This window comes from Sceloporus undulatus, chromosome 1 (assembly GCF_019175285.1).
Source record: "Sceloporus undulatus isolate JIND9_A2432 ecotype Alabama chromosome 1, SceUnd_v1.1, whole genome shotgun sequence".
Taxonomy (NCBI): Eukaryota; Metazoa; Chordata; class Lepidosauria; order Squamata; family Phrynosomatidae; genus Sceloporus; species Sceloporus undulatus.
Genome location: NC_056522.1, coordinates 324,838,276 through 324,863,547, shown reverse-complemented (window position 1 = coordinate 324,863,547; position 25,272 = coordinate 324,838,276). Strand labels below are relative to the sequence as shown.

Sequence of the window (25,272 nt, the reverse complement as noted above, 5' to 3'; positions counted from 1 at the left end):
AATAATAATAATAATAATAATAATAATAATAATAATAATAATAATAATAATGCTTTTATTTTTATACCGCTTTTCCTCCAGATCAAAGTGGTGTACATACGATATGATAAAACTCTGTTACACATGTCAAATACAATATTAAAAACAGTTATAAAGACAATTGTAAACATTCAATTTTAAAAACAATACAACTAGGATAATTAGGATATCAATTATGGGTAGTCGTCCAATCTGATCGGGGAATACTTTCTTACACAGGATTGGAAGAGTATGCTAACTGGAAGAGATGAGTTTTTACTACCATCTTGAAGGCTTCCAGTGTACAGCTGGATCGAATCTCCTCCGGGAGTGCATTCCAGTGAGTCGGAGCCGTCATTGTATAAGCTCTTTGGTGAGTCGTTACCAATCTCACCTTGGGGTGTTCAAGCAACAATTTCCCCATTGTTCTGAGAGTGCGGGGCGGATTATGTAGGGAGAGGCGCTCCCTCAAATAACTCAGGCCCAAGCCATGTAGTGCTTTATAGGTAATAACCAACACTTTGTATTGGGCCCGGAAGCAAATTGGCAGCCAGTGAAGAGATTTTAATACGGTTGTTATATGGTCTGCCCTTGAGGTTCCGGCGACCAATCTTGCTGCAGCATTTTGAACCAATTGAAGCTTCCGAACCTGGTGCAAAGGTAGCCCCATGTAGAGTGCATTACAGAAATCCAAGCGAGAGGTTACCAGTGCGTGTACTACTGTTTCTAGGTCCTTTCGGTCCAGGCAGGGACACAGTTGGCGTATCAGCCAAAGCTGGTACCAAGCATTCCTGACCATCGCATCTACTTGAGATGATAACTGTAAGGATGAATCCAGGAGTACTCCCAGACTGCAAACTTTGTCCTTTAGGGGAAGTGTAACCCTGTACAGGACTGGATGGCAAATTTCCCTGCCCAGGCTTGGGGTACCTATCACGAGTACCTCTGTTTTCTCTGGATTCAGCTTGAGTTTGTTTTTCCTCATCCAGCCCATTACTGACCCCAGACAGGCATCCAGAGGAGAGGTGCCATCCTTAGTCACTGTATCAGTTGGAGACATGGAGAGATAGATCTGGGTGTCATCAGCGTACTGATAATACCGTGCTCCATGGTTCTGGATGATCTCTCCCAGCGGACAGAATGGCGCCCTGAGGGACACCAGATGTCAGCTCTCTTTTACAAGAGCAACTGTCTCCCAGCCTCACCATCTGGAATCTTCCCGAGAGGTAGGATCGGAACCACTGGAGTGCAGTGCCCCCGATACCCAACTCTCCCAGGCATTCCAGAAGGATACCATGGTCAATGGTATCGAAGGCTGCTGAGATGTCCAAGAGCACCAACAAGGCCACACTTCCCCTGTCGATGCCCAGATGGAGATCATCGACTAAGGCGACCATGGCAGTCTCAGCTCCGTGGCCCGCCCTGAAGCCAGTTTGAAATGGGTCCAGATAATCGATTTCATCCAAGACTGCTTGGAGTTGAAAAGCAACTGCCCTCTCGATCACCTTGCCCAAGAATGGTAATAAGGAGACCGGTCTATAATTACACATTAACAGGGGATCAAGGGAGGATTTCTTCAGAAGAGGTCTTACTATTGCCTGTTTTAAGGCCGATGGAATTTTACCCTCTCGAAGAGATGTGTTTATTATAAGATGTAATGCAGTTTTTATGGCATCTCCTCCCTGAACGGTCAACCAAGAAGGACAAGGGTCGAGAGGGCACGTTGTCCTTTTCACACAGCCAAGGAGCTTGTCCACGTCCTCAGTATTCACAAACTCAAAACTATCCAGAATAACCTTGTTTCCAGAGTCACTGGATGCCTCTGTTATAGGTTCTGTCAAAAAACCAGCGTCAAGATCAGCCCTTATCCGAGAGGTTTTATCAGCAAAGAAGTCGTTGAAGGCATCACAGCAGGCTATAGTTGGTTCCAATAAGGGGTTCAGGGTGGCTGGAATACTAAGTGGTAACTTAACCATCCCACACCAGTAACTAAAGTTCTCCCTCCGCAATTCTGCAAGGGTAGGATTCCTCTGCCTTCATCACTGAAAACAAACATGTCACAAGGTAAGCCAATGTTCATTTTTCCAGCGATGGAGGGGAGGAATCCTTGAATGGGATATGCCAAAGGCCCCCCCGCAACCGATGGGTGGGAGAACTGAGGGTGAAGTCTAAACTGATTGAAGCACTCGCCTGCCAAATGATGCCTCTGCAGACTGGGAGACGTTGCGACAGTAGTGGCCACTCTGCTTGATGCCACTCTGCTTGATCTATGTCCCTTCTGCTGAGTCAGTCAGCCTGGGTGTTGAGTTGTCCCTTTGTGTGTTTGGCCCATAGGGACAGATGATTCTTTTCTGCCCAACCTAGGAGGACATTGTTTTCAGGCATCAGGGAAATTGACCTTGTTCTGCCTTCTCTGTTGATGTGAGCCTTTGTGGTGATACTGTCTGTTCTGATTAGTATGTTGGTGTTCTTTACAAGGTGTGCAAAGGAGAGAAGTGCCAGGCAGACTGCTCTGAGCTCCAGCCAGTTGATATTGTGGGCTTGTTCGTGTTTCTTCCACCTGTCCTGGGCATATGAAGAGTTGAGAGTGGCTCCCCAACCTCATAGGCTGGCATCTGTTGTCACCTGGAGCCAGTGGGACTGCCAGATTGGGCAGCCTTTCTGGATGTGTGGAAACATCCACCAGTGGAGGGACTTCCTTACCCCAGGAATGGGGTAATGGGATCCACTTGTGTTTCTGTAAAATGATCAGTATTCAATTCATCCAATTCTTTAGCCATATTTGTCTTCTGATAGGAATAGATGGGGCCTGAGCCCTGGCATTGAATTGAATGATGTCTGAGTCAGAGGTGAAGGCCAAGACATTTAATAATTTGTTGATTACTTGTCTCAGTCGGGTGTCGCCCTGGGGACTAACTGCATAATGTCCTTGTCCAACCATAGGCTGCCCTGGATAGGGTAGATATGGAAGATGCGGCTCTGATGGTGGTAGAGGAGGCCTCAAAGCTCATTCTTAGCATGGAGTTGGCCCTCTTGTCCTCTGAATTTTTTAAAGTATCTTTGCCGACTTTAGTATATATAGCGGATGAAACTAGGGCTGAAACAGGAGCATCGACCAAGGGTACTTGAAGTTTGGACATCACCAAGTGTGGTAAGGTGTAAAATTGTTTGACTGAGGCTGGATTGGGTCTAACCGTGCCTGGTTTGCTCCATTCTTCTCTGATTATCTTCATAAAGTCAGATGGGAAGGGCACCTCTGAGCTAGAGGGGGTAGGTTTGGGAAAGGAGTCCCTGTTTCCCTGAGGAAGGTCAGTGTCCTCTACATGCTGGGATTGGGGAGTATCTGAAAACTCCAGGGCTTTGATGGCCTTTTTTAGTAGGATGGGGAAATCCTCTGGTGAAAAAAGTCTAGCAGAGGATGGGGGGAGGGGATCGTCAAGATATTTCCCAGACAGCTCTCCCTCACCACCCTCCAACACAGACTAGGAGTGTGATCCTGTTCCCATTTCCTCGTCCGAGAAGTGTGGGGAGAAGGGTGCCCTATATTTCATAGTTTTGATGTGGTGACCAAAAAACGTTACCCTCTTCTTATAGGCAGCCTTTTAGTGGGTCTAAATGGTGGGTGGGTGCCTCTTCCCGCCTTTTCTAATGGCTAGCTCCCATTTGTGGGGATTTGGGTGCGAATTTGCCTCTCTTGGCGGTGGGGATGGCATCAGTGGAGGAGTGAAATGCTGGAGGCAAGGATGAGGCAGCCTTTTGGTGGGAGGGATTGTCATTGTTCCCAAATTCCCCCCCCCCACCTGATTTCCATGGTAGGGCGGGCTGGTCCATGGGAAAAGTTCCCAGGGCCTGAAGGGGGGGAGCCTGGCCAGCAATGGCCGCTTCCTGAATCGATATAATGGAGGTTAAAAAGTTTGTTAATTCTGGGGGCAGGAGGTGCACTGCGGGTAATGCCGGCACGGGGAAGTTAGTCACAGGTCCATCCTGGTTCTCAGACTGCGCCACTCATTCCTGATCTCAGGAGAGGTGAGTGCAGCGTAGCGCAATATGGCTTGGAGACGAGGGTTCCCCCTCCTCCGGCCACCCCTTCCTGGGGGTCTCCTGGTTCTCCCAGGTCCCGACCGAGAGCAGAGGGCTGCTGGTGTATAGTGGATTCCCCAGATATGCCAGGGTATGCTCTAGCTCCACCGGTTTGGCCATCCTTCATTGCATACCCTAATCCTATCCTGTCCTCTAAGGTGGGTGGCTTGGAAAGGAGGAGAAGAGGAAAGAGGGGTGTTTGTTTTTTAAGGTAAGGTAAGATAAGAAAGAGAGCGAGGCAGGAACTAGACTGGAAACTCAGATGGCAGCTCCCCCTGATGACGCTCTCCTCCAAGTCTTACTTCCTGCCTATTGGAGCAAATGTAGAAAACCAACCTGTTCAAGGATTCCTCCCCTCCATCGCTGAAAAAAAAATGGCTGCAATGAGTTTCTCACTTTTACTGAAGACTTGGGTAAAATGTTTCTTCCATTTCCTTTTCAATGTCTCCTGTTTACGTGCCCATTAGTCACTAAATTGTTGCTCTCACTGTTTTATATTTCTGCTGCATGAGAACAATTCTAAAAGTATCTTTTCTACTTTAAGCCATTTTCTCTTCAAATTCCTTGATGACTTCTGGTTTGCAGGAAAGTATGTTTTCCAGCTCCATCTCTCATCTGAGTAATCCTCTCATTTTGGGGAAATTTCCTGTTTTGAAATTAAATATATCACTGTGCTAAATTTCCTGAGAATTTGTCCACCCATGTATATCTTTAATTTGAAAGTGCTGCGGTCATTACTTCTAAGTAATTTGACAACACTTGCACGTTATACCAAACTCTGACATTTCTTTAGTATTCAGTCATAAACCACAAACTTCTTATAAAAGTTCTATTACTTATAGAGATGCATGACTACTCAGAAGTAAAATTGCAGTGAATTCTGTCATTGGGAAATACATTTAAGATTGCACCTTTATTTCCCAAATAAAAACTAAGCCTAGGGGTATCCAAATACAGCTGTTTGAATGGATGGGGCAGTTTTTTTTAAAACAGAGGCTCTCCAATAGAGTTTTTCTACATGAAAAAGTTTTAGATAAAGAACCATGTCAGGATCTGCCATATGAATCCAATGAAAGGACTCAAACAGACACTGACATTCTTATTTGTTTCATAACATTTGACGATTAGGAACCATTTTCTATGCTCTCTATTTAAGAGCCTATCTGTAAAAGAAAAAAGTATGCTTACCTTACGAGGTAACATATCTTATAGCAAAGCAAAGAAGAATTATTTTCCAGGGCATCCAGGTATGTAATCAGCTGCTAAGGAAAATGTGTCAAAGGCCAAAAATTATGTTCCATGAATCCAACATTTTTTCAAAAGAAACACTATACTGAAAATGAGACCAGGATATTGTATCACAATAATGAAAATAGATTTTTGAAACAGTCCATATCTTAAGGCAAAAAATAAAAGATAGCAATATGTAGAATCTACATTGTAGATAAATATCTATCATTTCCTTTACATACCATACCCCCCCCCCGGCTCCCCACTAATTAGAATTTTAACATTTGGAGCATTAGACTTTTCTAATTATATATTCATTTGGTCCAAACCAGGACCAGTAATCATTTCAGTTTTTTAAAAAGCACACAAGTATAGAGAAAAAATGGGCAGCAACCTATTGAACAAATGAAAAATTTAGTCATAAGCTACCTTAAGGATAGAAAAAGGGCAAGCAAAAAAAATTCTGACTAGCTATTGCTTACTATACAGTATATGACAAAGAAGGAGAAAATCATATACTAGATTAGAACATCTCCCAAATGGTTTTTGTTATCTTTCGTGCACTGAAAAAACATTTTGTGCAAAACAGTTGGATTTAGTTACACTGAGGCATAATACAGCCAAGGTTAAACATAATATAATCACTCACTCACTGAAACCAACAGGATCTGAAAATGCTCGGTTTCACTAGATCATGCTCACAGTGCTATTCATAAGAATTAACTTGGCATCTAAAAGAAGGTGATCAAATGATGTCAAATCTAGCCATTTTATATATCAGAATAAATGTGAAAAGAGTAGATGTTTATATAAAAGATATAAAAACAACAAACAAACCTTTGTTTTGAAGTGGAGTAAAGAAAACAAACATTAGTTGTTACATAATCTGCAAAAATGCAGACACAGAATTTATAAAAGGATCAAAGTTTAAAATTTTGAATTAAATAATGGCCTGTGATACACAACAAGTCTCAATGAAGAAAGGCAACACAAGATATTGTACTCCTGTAAAAAAAAAAAACCTAACAAACCTGAAACCTTCTCAAACAAACATTTAAAATCTTCAAATTTTGCTTTACACAAACCTCAACAGTTAATCAATTTTCAGGCAAAAAAGAGTAAAATTACTGGAAGTAAGAAATAAATATAAACTCATAAAACATGTCACAGTATTACAGATACTAAATCTATGGAAGACTTGGATCTGTATATGAAGATTTCTGGGCATTACCGTACTTTTCTTCCATAACAAGGGTTGGGGGAAAACAAGGGATATTCATTCATTTATTTATTTTTAAAAGGTGTTTTTTCTGGTTTAAACCAAGGTTGTGTTTTTGTTGTTGTTGTTGTTGTTTTGCATTAATGTTTTAATGAAAAAAACTGAATCTTATTTATTATATTAAAACTGTGAAACATCATTTTATGCATTAGAAAGCTTGATCAGCCATATTTAATGCTTTCCAGCATTAACAGTCCAAAGTTTTAGCCTTTGATATGATTTACATCTTTCAATAAAACTTTGGAAATTATATTGACAAGTTGTAGCCTATATATAGGAGCACAAGACTACGCCAATATAGAACTAAATCAGAAAATATTAAGTAGCATAATGCAATTCAGATGTTATGGCCACTAGCTTAAATAATTTTTCCCCTGGTGCTCTTTTAAAGCAAGTTGTTTTGGTTGAATTTGTGTTAACTGAAGATTTGTTTCTGAATGACATTTCTTGCATTATAAAATCAAGTGATTAAAAGGAAGCAAGTAACAATGGATACTGATCTAACAATGAACAAATGCCAATAAACTGTTAAAGCTGAAATGTTTAAATTTGAGCAGTCATGACTGTTCTAGTAAAAGGGCTGGAAAATAATAACAACAGCAAGACTTTAATTGTTTTTAAAAAAGGAGATTTGGTTTTTTAAGGAATTTGTTTTAACCCAGCCTGGTTTAGCCCAGCCAACCCTGCTTCATAATTCTGCATATGGAGAGATGACGAATAGGCCTTGAACTAACTGTTAGGACTGGGCTAATCCTGTCATGATTATTGTGTTGGGGTACCATGTTATGTATTATGTGTATGATCCAACTGTGATGTGTGGTATTATACTATGTATGGTTTTCACTGGAAGGTACAGTGGTGCCTCGGGTTACGAAATTAATTCGTAACACGGCCGCTTTCGTAACCCGAAAAGCCTTCGTAAGCCGAATTGCCATAGGCGCTAATGGGGAAAAGCCGCGATTCCGTGCGAAAAAGCCGAAAAAAGCACCAAAAGTTTTTTCGTAACCCGAAAAAACATTCGTAACCCGAAACAATAATTCCCTATGGGATTTTTTCGTATCCCGAAAATTTCGTAACCTGGGTATTTCGTATCCCGAGGTACCACTGTATGTTATTATATCATTATGCTTCACTGGGATGTTTTGTTGTGCTGTGCAATGACAACAGTATAAAGAAGGGTTACATCAGGTGTGCTAACTGATATATATTTGATAGAAACCTGGTCATCTGATGCTTTGTGTTTATACATTTGTGGAAATGTATATGCTTTTGATATATATAGTTATATATAGGTATAGTTTCTTGATGATATAATGCATTGGTTATATTAGCTGGTATTGTGTGGGGGGAACTGGGTTGTAACACCTTTGGAGAAGCAATACAGGTTTATTATATATGTTAAACAAGCTGGTAAAGATATGTTGTTAATTACTAATTACTAGTTATATAGCTGGCTAATAGTGTGATGATTTTATATATTTTAATTGTTTTAACTATATAGCCTAATGTAGCTTTAGAGTGAAGGCTTAAGAAATTTGGCCTTTTCTGAATGAATGGCAAAAGAATGTGTAGGGTTTTTTCCCCTTCTTCACTTGTTAAGGCCACTGTTATCAGCTAGGCAAAGACAGCCTTGGAAAGTAAGAAAAACAACCAAAGAAGAACCAACTGTTTTGAAAAGAGGGAAATGGTTGAGCCTGCCAATTTTGTAAGGTGGAGCTAATGCTTTTGGTATGCTTTTGTCTGATGTGTGTGTGGTTAGGCTTCAGTTCTGACCAAAAAGCCTTACTAGCTGCATCTTTCTGACTCCAGAAATAAAGCTTGCTGGTCATCCACAGAAGCCTGATTTACTGGGTCAGGGGGAAGAGTCAACTAGTTCTGACACGAACATGCTACTACACTCGTCCCTCCACATTCGCTGGGGTTAGGGGCACAGGGCCCCCAGTGAGTGTGGAAAAACTGCAAATAACAAAAACACCATGTTTTTACCTGAGAGAACACCTCTCTAGGAATCTCTAGGTCCTCCAGTGCAACTGTGGTCAACATCTGCCAGATATTGACCACAGAATTGTGCTGGAGAAGATACAAATGCCTAGTGGAGTGTTCCCTCTAGGAATCTCTAGGCAAGGGCGACTTTTGGTTAAAGTTAACCATAGAGTTGCACTGGAAGATCTAGATATTCCTAGAGAGAACATATTAATAAAATCCGTGAATAATCAACCTCACAAAAGTCAAAGCCGCAAATGTGGTGGGACGAGTGTACGTGATTTCTCTTGGGGATGTCTGAGGAATTGTGAAGTCCAACACCAACCAACTTGATCTGCATCTCCTGAATGAAGATGCAAAACTGGAACTCAATTATCCGTCAGCTGTTACACTTGAGTTCTCAGCTCAAAAGAAGTGTAAGAATGCATTCAAAACTGACATTTTGAGAAAATTTAAATTTAATTTTAAAATGAATTTTCAGAAATTGCATATTAATGTGGGAACTGAACACACTCAGACTTACGAGTGCACAAATACAAAAGTGATTTTTGAGTCTATGCCTCCCTTCATCACCACACATGGGGGGGGGAGAAACTACATGTCAAGAGATCCTGTTTTCAGTTAACTGAGATAACTCAATTCAGACATTACCTTCTTCAAATATTGAAGAGGTAAGGAGAGGAGGGAACATTATGCCCAGCAGGCCACTCAGAATCTAACTGCACAAAAAGAAAAGGAGTAATAGCAGAAAAATCTATACTTCAATAAAATACATTAGTTCTGCTTTATTTGGCAAGCAGAAGAGCAAATGACAAACTAAGAGAAAGTGACTCTACAAGAAGACATCAAACTATAACAAGAAAATCAACCATGTGAGTTGTCAGAAAGTAAAATTAAATAATGCTTTTAGGGAACACTGAACAACAATTATCAATTTTGTTAAGCAATTTAATTCAAACAAGAACTGAAAGTGGTTCTGCCAAACTTTATAAAAGGAACAGGAACCTTTCATTCTGTCTGAAGTAAAGTCGTTCAGGTTATATTTGCAAACAAAGTTTAAACAATCACTACAACTTCATCACAATCGTCGAAAGGATTTCATCTGAATTATTTGTTAAATTAGTGAGTATCAGCTAAATTACTGAATGTCACACATTGGAACTGAAACCAAAGACTCAATTTATTCCATCAGAAATATCTGAAGATTGTGCTGCTAGATGATATGTATGTGTTGGCGCCTCCAAGTCACCTGTCAACAGATGGCGATCCTATGAATTTCATAGGGTTTTCTTAGGCAAGGAATACTCAGAGGTGGTTTTGCCAGTTACTTACTTTGAAATTACCATTCCTAAAAAAAATTGGCTAATGACAAATACTGTTGGCAAATCTTTTTTGTAACATCTGTATGACTAACTAATGCATACTCAAGAAATGTTTAAAAGGATATAGATCTATTAGTTTTTGCAGCATCTCAGTAGATGATATGATAAGTCGATGCATGGTCAACATTACCTTCAATAGCTGATCATTTTTGCATAGGTTTCCTTCTGAATCTGGAAATATTAGGAAACATGGTGTTACTAGAAGCATTACAAAAAGTCTCTTTCGCACACTTTATGCAAGATATCCAGTTTCTAATCTCATCTGCTCAGAGGCAGAATGGCTAGCAGAGCAAGGAGCTGTATGGCTGTTATGGGGGAAATCCCAAAGCCAGAAGCAGTGGCATCACTAGTTAGAGTGTCACCCAGTGCACAGTAGCATCATTAGGGTTGGTGTCACCCAGTGAAGTAAGTCATGGTGTCACCCCCTCCAATGACTTCCTTCCATACCACACCATACAGAATCCTTAGTGATGTTTTTGTACTAATGTATAGCTTAGGAGGAAAACAGACAGCTTGAAGCTGCCTCTTCTGAAGATAGATTTGGGCTGTGGCAAACACATGTCACGGTCCCAATCCACCTTGAAACCAGCCTAAAAAGGAGTGGCAAAGATGTACTCCTTTTTTGGCTGGCAAAGGCTGGCTTTTCCCACCCCACCATGGCTTGAAGCCTGCTGTAAGCCACTCCGGCTGCATACGGCATATAAACACCACCGGAGCATCCTGAATCTGTTAATGGCAAATACTGTTGGCATACTACGTATTTACAAATCTTTCTTTAACTTCTGTATAACTAACTAATGCATACTCAGCAAATACTTAAAAGGATGTACTGTAGATCTATTAGTTTTTGCAGGCTCTAGCTTCTGGGCAACTTCAGGACATCATCAGAGAATGTGGGATGTAAACACCGTGCTCAGATGATGCCCTGAAGGCATCTTTTATGGACTGTCTGTTCCAGCCCTTAGTCACCTGATGTGAAGATCCAGACCCCTCCATGGTCATGCATGTAACCAATAAAGTGGGGCTTTCCATCCAAAATTTAGTGTTTATATGTGTTTTTGTAAAGTAAAACCATTACTAATTTAGGCACTAGATCCACAACATATGTTCCCTGCTAGTTTAACAAAGCATATCAATTGCACTTAAATTGACTAACCATCTTACAAGTACCATATCCTTTTAAACAGTAATATGCAGTTTAAAAAAATGTTTCTAGATGTGAATACTACCAACGAAGCAAAATAATAATATTTAGGGTCAGAATAAATTCACACTGCCTCATTCATGGAATAATAAAAGGAATCCAAACAATGGGGTTTTCCATTTATATCTTTCTGGTGTTTTCTAATCTGTTCCTTCATTTTTCTTCTTACCAAAAGAAAGATGCTCAATCTCTTTTCATTAGTAGCACTAATTAGGAAACATCCATCAGGAGATCCCTACAATGCAGCAGATCCAGTATACTGGATCTATTTTCTTTATTTTGTTTTATTTTAATCTCTTGAGGCTCCATTTACAACTACCACTGCCCCACTTTCAAATTCCCATTCTATTAAAAAGTTCACTGATTCATCTATGAAAAGAAGAAGCTTTAATGCAGAAAAGCAAAGAAGTTATCACACAGATTATCTTCTAGTTAGAACATGTTGCATTCTTATTTACTGATTACGGACTACTAGATGTAGCAGGCTGGTATTGCCACTGCCAACCAGAGCTTGCAATACTGGGCTACATGAACCAATGCTCTGACTCAATATAAGGCAGTTTCTTATGTTTGGAAATAGGGACTTGTTTTAAGCACTGGTTATAGGCATCAAATGCTAAATGTATTTTGAAATACAGTACTGCACTATCCCAATAAAGACACCCCACGGCTCTTTACTTCAGAGTAGTGTGAACTGTTACAGAATGTGCAACAATTGAAAAATCCATATGCAAGAGCTATATACACATTGCATTTGTGCCAGTATTAACACACAAAAGCAAACTGGGCTTTCCTTTTAAGTCAGCCTCCACAAGGTAGCAGGATGTTTCAATACACACTAGAAGCTTGCTCAATTTATCTTACTCATAACAAGCTGAAAGCTTTGTAAGACTCACTCCCATTTCCGCTTGCATACCTGTCAGTGAAACCACACAAGCATCTGAACAACAACCAACTGAGTGCATGTTCAAAGCAGTATCGTGCATGTAAGAATTTTGCATTTGAAACCTGCATTTAAATATAGAGTAGCTATAAAAAAATAAAGTCACGGTACATTATAAAAAGAAAGTCTAAATAAGTTGCTTTGTTGTCATTAGTTTTCAGGTTTATCTCAACTTTCAAAAATTATTTCTCCATGTGCTATAAATGATATACACAAAGTGGACTGTTTTGCCTTTTCTTCAAATGCATACATATTTGTAGGCACACACATGCACACACAAATCTTAACCTATTTGTGCATAAAGATCTTCTTCTTCTTCTTCTTCTTCTTCTTCTTCTTCTATTGCCCCTCCCTTAAAGACATATGACAAAAGGGCCTTCCTGGAAGTGGCACACTAATTGTAGCAAACTCCTTCATACAGATGCATCCATGTACACACACAAATACGCATACACACATGCCACATGCCAATATCTGCTAATCATGATCAAAAGTTGACTTCTGAACCACTGACCTTGCAGGTAGCCCTATATAGAATGTATCACAGTACTTGAACATGAAAATGACTGAGGCAAGACCTGATTCCTCTCACACATGTAAACACAGAGGGCATGGCTGGGAAGCCAGATACTTGGCTCTGTCTGTGTATGCTGTTCCTCACAAATGCCTGCAGACACTAGTTTAGCCCCGTTTAAATATTTGAAGGGATGTCACATTGAGGAGGGAGCAGGCTTGTTTTCTGCTGCTCCAGAGACTAGAACGCAGAACAATGGATGCAAACTGCAGGAAAGGAGATTCCACCTCAACATTAGGAGGAACTTCATGACAGTAAGGGCTGTTCAGCAGTGGAACAAACTCCCTCGGAGTGTAGTGGAGTCTCCTTACCTGGAGGTCTTTAAACAGAGGCTGGATGGCCATCTGTCAGGGATGCTTTGATTGAAAGTTCCTACATGGCAGGGGGTTGGACTGGATGGCCCTTGTGGTCTCTTTCAACTCTATGATTCTATTATTCTATGATTCTAGTTTAGCATTTCCATTGTAATCTCAGAATTAGATGTACAAGAAGCAAGAGACTGAAATGAATATTATCAACATTCTAATGACAGACCAAATCTCTGGATGACCTTTCCAGTAGTTGTATGTGGATTAAAAAAAAAAGCATGGAGCATAAGACATAATGATGCAACCCTCTGCAAGCCAAAATCCATTGGACATCTGCAAACCTCCAGTACTACATTCCAAGACCAACTCACTACTATCCAAAACTCATTGCATCTACCCTTGCAACAAGGATCAAAATGATACCACGAAAAATTATCTCAAAACCCGGCAATACAATAGTTAATAATTAAAAAGAGTCTCAAAAATTGGCAGCACACACTCCCTCTACCAACAAACAAAAATGACCCACTGTGGAGTTTATCACATGGAGGCACACGGAGGCAAATTCTGTGCAGAAACAGGATTTTAAAATCTGCTAAACACCTGCAAATGCAGGCTGCTTTTCAGACACATTGGCGGAAAGAGAAATAATGTGAAACTAAACCGAACGGAAAGCTCAGAAAAGCCACTCCTTTCTATTTTTAGAATTTCCCAAAAGTAAAAAGGACTGGGTTTTCTTGGCTTCCTGTTCGGGTTATTTTTGCATTATTTCTCTTTCACCCAAACGTCATCTGAAAAACAACACAAATATGCAGGTTTTTTCTACTTTCTGTTCAGGCTAATCCTAAACATCATGTGAAAAACAACCCACAAAAGTGAGTTGTTTTCACTTTAAATCTAGTTTCTGCATGGGATTTGTCCCTTGTGAAAAACTCCTGTAATAAAACAGGTAGTTTTGTCCCATAGCCAGGCAAGAAATCAGTTTCATCCAGGAAAGGCTGGAGCTGATTGTGTGTGTAATTGTGTGACCTTTGGTGACCCTAAGACAACCTGTAGATATAGCATATCTGGATTTCAGTAAGGCCTTTGACAAGGTCCCCATGATATTCTTGTGAACAAGCTTATAAAATGTGGGCTAGACAATGCAACTGTCAGATGGATTTGTAATTAGCTGACTGGCCAAACCCAAAGGGTGCTCAACAATATCTCCTCTTCATCCTGGAGAAAAGCAACCAGTGGGGTGCTGGGTTCTGTCCTGGGGCCAGTTCTATTCAATATCTTTATCAATGATTAGGATGAAGAAATAGAGGGCATTGTTACCAAGTTTGGTTTTATATAAAACTTTGGGCTGTGCTATGACCCTTGACTGACCCCTTAGAGGACCTGCCATTAACCTAAAAGTGGAGAGACCACATAGGCAGCTAGCCTGAGCTAGGCAGAGCCCTAGAGAAAGAAAACCTTCTATAGGAAGTCTGGGAGTTGCTAATCCAGATTCGCCTCTGTTAGCCCAAGGAAGACAATAACTTTGGCTTCCTCCTTAATGAGCCAGTGATCAGCTTAACAGCTCAGCAATCAAGGTGGCTGCCCTTCCGAATTGTGTCCAGACCTACTGCATTGTGCAACCTATTGCTTGCTCTCAGCTTAGCAACGCCCTGGCAATCAACGCCTTTGTCTAGCAAGTCCCCATAGCCCCGGGATATGTTTAGCCCTACATAAACCCAGAGTTTTCAGACCTTCCTTGGGCTTTTAAGTTGGGTTTTCTGAGCCTGAGTTCTTTGAGCATTGTGCTCCACTGAAATCACTGAGCTAAGCTAAGCTCTCACTGTTACCGGGTCGCAAGTTAGCCTTCGCCCGCTTGAACTCAGCTCTTAAGCCTCTGCAGCCATCCTTTCGCTTCAGCAGCCGTGAAGCTGCATCAGACTTCCAGGAGAAGACTTCTAAGGTAATATTCCCTTGCGGTGCCTCTCTTTCTCAAGCCCATCTCTCCGAACTCACCCCTCCCCTGCTATAGCAGTGTGTGTGTGTGTGTGTGTGTGTGTGTGTGTGTGTTCCCCTTTTGCTGTATGACTTTAATAAATGTTAGTACTGTAGTTTAATTGCACCTAGTGTATCAGTGTCTCTTTCTCTTGGGTGGTGTGCTGGCGACTTCCGGTATACACTTTGGGACACGATCCAGGCACGTGGTGTTGTTAGGGCTACCTCTCGGCAATATTTTGAGCTAATTAAAATTCCCCTAATTTGATCCTTCCTAACAGCATGCTTATCAAATTTGCAGATGACACCAAATTAGGAAGGGTAGCTAATACCCCAGAGAATCAAAATTCAAATAGAAGGCTGGGCCAAAACTAACAAAATGAACTTCAACAGGGAGAAATGTAAGATACTACATTTAGGTAGAAAAAATGAAATGAATAGATATAGGCTGGGGGACACCTGGCTTAGGGAGACTACATATGAAAGGGATCTAGGAGTCCTAGTAGACCACAAGTTGAACATGAGTCAACTGTGTGATGTGGCAGTTAAAAAGGCCAATGCTGTTTTCAGCTGCACCAATAGAAGTATAGTGTCTAAAATATACATTCAACATGGGGTTGCCCCTGAAAAGTGTCTGACAACTGTGACAAGTGCAAAATGCAAAATGTGATGGTCAGATCTTTTTGCATTCTTCAAGCAGGTCATATTACATTAATTCTGTTCTACCCAATCCTATGTTTGCTCATTTAGCAGATGAATACATACGTCCTAAACGGTTTTGGACCAAAGTATCTGAGGGACTGTCCCTTCCCATATGAAGCTGCTTCTCAGTTACTGTATATTCATCTTGAGATGCCCACCAAGAGATGAATGCTTGGTTGTGACATGAAACATGGCTTTTTATGGCTCTGCTTTAGCTGTGAAATGCTCCCCTGAAGCTTTGAAGTGAGCAACTAAGACATTGCTCTTCTTTGTTGTTGTTGTTAACTGCCCTCGAGTCAATCTCGACCCATGGCGACCCTGTGGATGAGACATCTCACTGCTCTGCTAAATTCCTGCAAACTCCTACCCGTAACCTCCCTAATAAGGGCCCATCTATCTAGCATGTAACCTTCCTCTCTTTCTACTTTCCTCCACCTTTCCTAGCATTATTGGTTTTTTTCAATGAGTCATGCCTTCTCATGATGTGTACGAAGTATGGCAGCCTAAGTTGTGTCATCTTGGCTTCCAGGAAGATTTCTGGCTTGATCTGCTCTAGGACCCATATGCTTGCCTTTTTGGCTGTCCATGGGATCCTCAGTACTCTTCTCTAGCACATCTTGGATGAATTGATTTTCCTCATATCTTCTTTCTTACCTGTCCAGCTCTCACACCTATCCATGGTAATAAAGAAAACAATGGCTTGTACAATTCTAATTTTTGTGTTCAGTTGTATATCTTCGCATTTTAGAATCTTTTTTAGTTTTTTCATAGTCACCCTCTCCATTCTTAATTTTCTTCTAATTTCCTGACTTCACTCTCCTTTTCTATCAATGTTCAATCCCAGGTATGAGAATTCTTTTACTACTTTTATTTCTTCATTGTCTAGATTGAGTTTGTTTAGAATCTTTGTCGTCATTATTTTTGTTTTCTTTATGTTCAACAGTAAGCCTGCTTTCCCATTTTCTTCCTTGACCTTCCTTAGTAGTTGTTCCAGGTCTGGGAGGTTTTCTTTATGGTGTCATCTGCATATCTTAGATTGTTGATGTTCCTTCCTTCTATTTTCATTTCTCCTCCTTCTGAGTCCAAACCTGATTTCCTTACAATATGTTCAGAACATAAGTTAAATAGGTAGAGTGATAAGATGCAGCCTTGTCTGACCCCTTTGCTAACTGGGAACCATTCTGTTTTTCTGTGTTATTTACTGACAGTGGCCTCTTGTCCCAAGTACAGATTTCTCATCAGGAATATGAGATGTGTTGGTACTCCCATGTCTTTAAGGGCATTCCATAGCCTTTCATGATCTATGTAGTCAAAGGATTTACTGTAGTCTATAAAGCACATGCTGCTTTTCTTTTGGAATTCCCTGGTGCACTCCATTGGCCATGATATGTTTGCAATACGGTCTTTAGTGCCTCTTCTTTTCCTGAATCCTGCTTGGACCTCTGGGATTTCTCTCTCAATGTATGCTTGGAGTCTATGTTGGAGAATTCTGAGCATAATTTTGCTTGCATAGGAGATTAGTGCTATCGTCCTATAGTTGCTGCAGTCCTTTGTGTCTCCTTTTTTGTGGATGGGGATGTATATTGATCATTTCTAATCTGTTGGCCATCATTTTGTTTTCCATATCTGTTGACATATGTTAGTTAGCACTAGAGTTGACTCTTTCAATGTGGACTGTAGCAGTTCAACTGGAATATCGTCTGTTCCTAGTGATCTGTTTTTTGCCATTTCTCTTATTGCAGCTTCCACCACACTTTTTAGAATTTGGAGTCCCATGTGTCCTTCATTTTGTCATCTCTTTATTTAATTATTCTGTGTATTGCATCCAACATCTTTTTATTCCTTCCTGGTCTTGGATTACGTTATTTTTAATGTCATAGAACCTGTTCCTCCTCTTCCCTGGCATCCCAGGCCTTCAATTGCCTCTCCAGAGAGGCAGCTGAAGGCCCAGGAGGGAAGGGGGAAGAAGTCCTGCCCCTAGATGGCAGAAGTCCCAATCTGGAGGTTCCCCCCTCCCCCCGGAATGGCTTTTAGATTGGGTACTCTGTCCCTAAAAGGTTTGCGTCACTGTCATAGAGAGTCCCGGTCCTTAGTTTGAACTTTCCTTTGATTTCCTAGGTCTTGTGGAATAGGTCTCTTGTTCTTCCCTTTCTGTTGTTGTCTTCTATTTCTGTGCACTGGTAATTGTAGTAGTTTTCTTTATCTTTTCACACTAGCCATTGTACTGTTGCATTCACGGTTCTTAGTTTGTTCCAATCCACCTTTTGCTTTGCTTCCCTTATTTCCTTTATTGAGCTGACTCCAGCAATGTGGATTGCAGTAGTTCGACTGGAATATCATCTGGTTTTGTTTTGTTTTTGTTTTTTTTGCCATTTCCCTTATTGCAGCTTCCATCTCACTTTTTAGCATTTGAGGTTCATCTTCACATGGCTCCTCATTCCATGTGTCTTTCATTTTATAATCTCTTATATTCAAAGATTAATCCAAACTTATAATGATTGGTAAATTGGTTACGAACCCTTCTTTCTTTCAAAGTATTCATTAAATACTTATATTTAGGTTTTATTGCTGTCAGTTCTCTTTACATTAGGTTCATGATTTTACACTAAGCAGCCTTTGGAGCTCTTGTGGTCCAAATTGCAGTACATAAATACTTTTATACATTAAGTATTAATCTATTATTGGTTGTTGGTTTTAATTTTCAGTGGCTTGTATTTTCACCTGCTTTTCTGATACTGTGTTATTATCCTATTTGAATTTTGTGTTTAGTCATGCATGCTAAGTGCCAAGTAAAGCAAACTGTGACATATGATGGCATTGTGCTATGCTAGCTGGGAATGATGGGAAATGTAGTTCAGAGCATCTGGTGACATCAAGCTGGGGAAAGCAGCACAAAGGATACACTTATTTATTAATAAAGAGATATTAATAAAGAGATACATCAGCAAGGCAAGAATTTGAAAAATTGCTCAAAATTTGGGGGGGAAACAGGATACAATTTTGTCTCTCTTCCTTTCCCTTTCTTTAGTTTGCCTTATTTCATCACACTGTGGATGTTATGTAGTGGAAAGATAAGCAATATTTCTCAGGACAATGAATGGAGAGTCACTATAATATGCTTTTTTCCTACAAAAAAGACTGCTCAGGTTGTTTGATTTCATACACTGGAAATCATTGTTTTAACAGTTCATCAAACTATATGGTATTAATTATTTAGTAAATGTAAGCAGCTGTAGGCCATTAAAAGCCAGCAAACTTGTTTTCAGTCTTAAACTGTTTTAAAAACAATTAAGGCTGAACTTTCCTAGAAATGTTTCTATGGAAAACGTTAATTTATCGATAGCTGTTTTACATTAGTTAAACAGAATCAGCCCTATTTAACTAAATTAGCATTCTAAAGGGCTCTAATAAAGTCCTCTGTTGCTGTAATGTGATTACTTTCCCATTAACTTCATTTCAGTTGCCAAGCAACATTAAAGCTTTTATGTCATTTTTGACAGAATTACACCAGGATGAGTTAAAATCACAAAGATTAATCTCAGTTTAATACAGAACAGTATATCCTAATACTTGGGATGCTTCACTGGAAAAAGAATCATAAAAATACAGTTCAAGGCAATAAGGCTTTATTATATGTTGATATTTTGAAACTATAGTGATTAAGAGATACAAGAAATAAGAATTTGCTCTTGTATTAATTGAAAATACTATTGATACTGATATCAAAATTGATTGATATCATCGCCCCACCCCCACTCCTCCTCTAGAGGAAGACTCATTTCTAGAGCTCATCTGCCCAAAATTTTAGTGTATTCATATTGGACAGTTTTAAAATTGTTTATGTTTAATCTTTTTTTAGGGGTAGGTCACTGTTTTTATGATTGGGGGGAGGGTTGGGATTTTGGGGTTTTTTAATTGCAATTTTTAATTGTTTAATTTTACTGTTGAAATCCGCTTTGATTCCTTTGTGAAAAAGGAGGACTACTCTACTGGATAATGTAGTATTTTGGTTAGCTAAGGATTCTCATTGTGACAATTTATTACAAAACTTACAACAAAATCTGATATAGGTGTGAAAAACAAAGTTACGTGCCTTCAGGTTGTGTACTGACCTATGACTCTACAGTAATGCACAGAGCATGGGAAATAGACAAGCTGACCCTGAACTCCTAGCACAGCAAAGCAAATATGTTATAACAGGCATCACTGAAACCTGATGGGATGATTCTCATGACTAGAATGGAGTAATAGAGGGATATCATATTTTTTTTAAAAAAAATAAACCAAACAAGAAGGGAGGAAGAGTAGCATTATATGTAAAGGATGCTTACACGTGTGAACAGATCCAGGACCTAAAACCTGAAAGCCAGATGAAGAGTATCTGGATAAAAATTAAGGGGTAAAGAAACAACAGGGATGTCATTGTAGGAGTCTACTACAAACCCTCAAGTCAGACTGAGGAATTGGATGATGCCTTTCTAGAACAGATGACTACACACTCAGAAAGGAGAGATGTAGTAGTGATGAGTGACTTCAACTATGCTTGTATTTGCTGGAAGTCAAACTTAGCCAAGAGTTGAAGAGCCAGTAAATTCCTCACTTGCCTGGCAGACAGTTTCATTGTCCAAAAGGAGAAAGAGGCAACAAGGGGATCAGCTATTTTAGATCTGATCCTAACCAATAGAGATGACCTGGTTAATGGGGTAGAAGTGCCAGGATCTTTAGGGGGGAGTGATCATGTTCTCCTGGAATTTGTTATACAGTGGAAAGGAGAGGCCAGTAATAGTCAGACATGCATTCTACACTTTAGGAAAGCTGATTTCAGTAAACTTAGGGAACTACTGAGTGTGATCCCATGGTGAAGACAAGAATAGTAAAAGAGAAGAGAGTTCAAGAGAGATGGGAGTTTCTTAATAGCCCTGGTGGCACAGTGGTTAAATGCCAGTACTGCAGCCACTCACTCAAAACCGTAAGGTTGCAAGTTCAAGACCAGAAAAAGGGTTCAAGCTCGACTCAGGCTTGTATCCTTCCAAGGTCGCTAAAATGAGTACTCAGATTGTTGGGGGCAATTAGCTTACACTTTGTAAACTGCTTAGGAAGTGCTTAAGTGCACTGATAAGCGGTATAGAAATGTACTTGCTATTGCTATTAAAAGAGATATATCAAAGGTACAATTTCAAACAGTTCCAATGAGGAGGAAAAATTGGAGGTGTCTCAAGAAACCAGGATGGATGACTAAAGAACTTTCTAAAGACTAAAGAACAGGATGAGGTCATTTTTAAATAAGGAAAAAAGAGGACCCAAACAATTACTGCCAAATTAGCTTGATATCAATACCAAGAAAAATTCTAGAGCAGTCTGTAAGCATTTAGAAAGAAATGCCATAATAAAAAAATCAACATGGAATGGAGAGATCAGGCCAATGACACAGATTATGTGATTTGTATATAGAATCATAACCTACATCAGAGCAGAAAATTCACAACCATTCAGAAGGTAAATCAATTCAATGACTTCTGACTTTTCAATTGATCCATTTCATCATTAATGCAACTGTTAGAGAATGTGGTATAAAATCATTAAACCCCTTTGAGGAACTTATTATTATATTAGCAAACACTGTTCTAATGTGTAAAATCCATGACTTACTGCTCAGTTTTATCTGTACTTGTTATATTTGAATATTCTTATAAGTGAGCAAATGTGGAAAGTGATGTGAAATAACAGTCCTGTACATTTTGTCTTAGAAAATATTAACAAATGTATCGTTCAGAGACTGTATTATACCCTAATGCAGTTCAGTCAGTTTTCAAAAGATTTAAGCACAAAATATTTGAGGTATCAGGGATATATAGGATATGAGATCTACATGTCATGCGCTTTTTCCAAAATTCAACAACTTTAGAAATATGTGTTTAGAAAGAAAAGTACTACAGTCACCCCTCTTAACTCACGCATCTGAGATCCGCGACCTTGACTATCCACGGAGGGGTGACCTCTAGTTTCAATGGTGCATGCGCCCAGTATGCGTACCTGGGCTGCATGCACAGGGGCATGCCCCATTCAAGCCTATGGGCTTGAATATGCGCAAGCCTCCGTTTTTGCGGGGAGGGGGGAGCCCGGAACGGATCCCCCATGAAAATGGAGGGCCAACTATACTCCTAATCAAAATATTGACACTGATCTAGCAAGAGATATTGTGGCATTGTTCTGGGATCTAATGAACCTGCATTTTGTGGGGGGTTTTTATGTGTTTGTTTTTTACTTTTTAGTAATCATATAAAACTTAATTTGTAGTACAAAAAAAAACAGAGAAAAGGGTATCATGATCTTATTTATTCATGAAGATAAAGGGGGGAAAGGAAAACTTTTCTTTTTAAATTAATTTACCTGAGATGTATTTTGTGAGCAGAATAATACAAAACAGATTTATACAGATACAACACTTCAGTATGGACCAACCCTGTCCAGTGCCCATATAATTCTACCTGCAAATTCAGGGCCTATGTCATATTTCAGAATTACTGTTTTTTGCAGAGTAACTCTGGATAAAACAAACTTGTAAATAAGCCCACAAAAATTAATAGCCTACCATGTTAACTAAGATGCTAAGAGGATACGCCTGTACATGCATGCTGTATATAGACACAAGAAACTCTTTCCTCTATGTCCAGCAGGGAAAACAAGGTTACTAGCCATTAGCAACCTTTTTTTTTAAAAAAATGCTTTTAGAATGCTAGCAGAGGAGGAATTTAGCTGATGACTAGTCAGCATGGAAACCAAGCAGACTGCTGGAGGTGGGAACAAAAAAAAAAAGCAACATGTCCTTCCTCCAGCCAACCGACTCAGTCATTTCAATCAAATTCCTTGTCACCCTTTGTTACTCTGAGAATCTTTTTAAATTCAAAAATAGTAAATGTATTACTATTTTTTAAGGCTCTGCTGATTAAAAATACTGTATACAGATTGGAAAAACAAATGTAGCATGAGATAGAATCAGAAACCAAGCACCTCCCAACACAGAATCACAGAGCTGGAAGACAGCACAAGGGCCATCCAGTTCAACCTCCTGACATGCAGGAATACACAATCCAAGCACAACTGACCAATGGCCATGCAGCCCCTGTTTATAACCTCCAAAGAAGAAGACTCAACCACATTCTGAGGCAGTGTATTCTACTGTTGAACAGCTCTTGTGTTGTGTGCCTTCACAGTTCTTACCATCAGGAAATTATTCCTAATGTTTAGGTGGGATCACTTTTCCTATGGTTTGAATCCATTGCTCCACTTCCTAGTCTCTGAAGCAGCAGAAAACAAGCTTGTTCCATCTTCAGTATGACATCCTTTAAATAGTGAAACATGACTATCATGTCAACCTCTAACCTACACATACCCATCTTCCGAAGCCTCTCGTCATTGAGTATATGGCCTTCAGACCTTTCATCATTTTGGCCACTCTTTTCTGGAAACACTCAAGCTTGTCAACATCCTTCTTGAATGATGGCCAGAGTATTCTAGGTGAGACCTGACCAAAGCAGAATAGAGTGGTACTATTATGTCCCTTGATCTAGACACTGTACTTTTATTAATGCAGTCCAGAATTACATTTTTCTCTTTTAGCTGCCATATCACACTGGTAACTCATAATCAACTAGATCCCTTTCACATGCACTTGACAGGCCACATGTAACCCATCCTATATCTGTGCTTTTCATTTTTTTAGTCCCTAAATTTCTCTCTGTTGAAATTCACTTTATTAGTTTTGGACCAATTTTCTAATCTGTTCTGGTCATTTTGAATTCTGATCCTGTCCTGTGCGGAATTACCTACCCCTCCTAATTTGGTTTCATTGGCAAATTTGAACATGCCCTATTCCTTCCAGTCATTTCAAGCTACTACACTTGTATACAGTCACCCCTCTGTTTTCATGGACTTGAGATCTACATCCCTTGCATATGCGTGAGGGGGAAACGGAGGAAACAATGGGGCACATGCCCATGGCGTGCACCTGCAGCTGCCAATGGGGCTTGAATGTATGCACATTTTTGTTTTTGCAGGGGGGGGGGTCCAGAATGGATTCCCTGTGAAAACAGAGGGGCGACTGTAGTATGGAAGAGATCTAATATACCTAGGTGTGACTATATCAGTCAGGTTCACCTCCTACAAAATATGGCTAGCCCTTTCGCCTACCTGGCAGAGCAGCACAAGCTTAGAATTAGCAGCAGCAGCGCTTACTTAAAAGGCTATTTTACCTTCTGTCAAGTCCTTGTTCATGCCTGATTAATACAGCTGATGCTGAATATCTCAGCAACCTTTATTTTTTTTAAAAAAGAAGCACTAGACCAGAAATGTCATGCATTATCATGGAAATATAAAGGACAAGGACATACCCTGTCAGGAATAGCAAGTCTCATTATCTTTTAGGTGTTATGAGAGACAAGCATATTTTTCAATTTCAATGAAAACTGAGATTGCTATGATTTCATCATGTCATATTCAAAATTATAGTTGTAAAATTCATTCCTAAGGTGTTTGTTATAATATAGTATATTCAGACACTCAGAGTAACTGACAGCAGGTAACAGGACTCTCCATGTATATCAAAATCCATGGATATCAAGTCCCATTAAATACAGTGAAACAGTAAAATCGTGTTCCAAAAAGGTTCGCTTTTTGAAATTTATTTAGTTTTGAATATTTTCAAACTGGGGTTGACTGAAACTGTTGATAAAGAATTGTGGATATGGAAGGACTACTGTATTTTAACGTAATTGACACCTTCTGGTTTTTTATTCCAACCAAAAATCCTAAGCATGTCATCCTCCGACCACTGCTCAAACATTTTCACCATAATAAAACAAATAAAATGAAGTCTGTTGTTCAGGAAAACCGAAATGAAAACCTTTATATACTGAGGATATGTAGCACAAGAATTCCAAGTAACCTACTAACATCAGTATCAATTATAGAACTACAGTGTCAATTTCTTTTCTTAATCTAACAATACAGTACACTTGGCATTTCAAGGGACAGAGCAGAATGCTTCTAATTCTCTTCCTTCTGCTAATCTCCATTTCAGTGTTTATACCTTCCAAAAATAACTGAGAAACTTCCTTAAAACTCCTTATCTGGTTCTACCACCTTTAATTTATAGCTGTTTTAGAACTACTGGGAAATCCCAAGGTACTCAACACAATGCACATTCTTAAAATAGTATTAAAACAGAATATTAATCATATCTGGTTGTAAATTCCTTTCCAAGGAAGCCTAGGCTGATCTCCTTCCCATTGTCCGTATGCCAGCAGGCAAAGACATTTCAACTCAGGTGAGCTTTTTTCCTTCTTTTTGCAACTAATGGATGGGGGCAAGATGCTTTAGGTTTTTTTTAATTTTTATGAGTTTTTTAAATTGTTTAACTTTTTTAAAGATTACCTTAATTTAAAAATGATTAGGATGTTTTAATTTGGCTTTTGCTTAAGCATGATAATATGTTTCACTGTAACTTCATATGATTTACTGTGTTTCACTTGTGCCTTTTTAAAACTATGTTGTGAGTTTCTTTGGATTCCAGCACTGGGGGGGGGGGATAGGATAA

General features: G+C 39.6%; 1 protein-coding gene across 1 annotated transcript in view; it reads right to left on the bottom strand.

Annotated features, from left to right (window-relative positions):
• The window catches only part of RASGRP1 (RAS guanyl releasing protein 1), a 105,408-nt gene that overhangs the window by 64,484 nt on the left and 15,652 nt on the right, over nt 1-25,272 (bottom strand). The window contains 2 exon segments of the mRNA XM_042444374.1: nt 5,287-5,349; nt 10,038-10,143. Of these exon segments, the coding sequence (XP_042300308.1) occupies nt 5,287-5,349; nt 10,038-10,143 (169 nt within the window).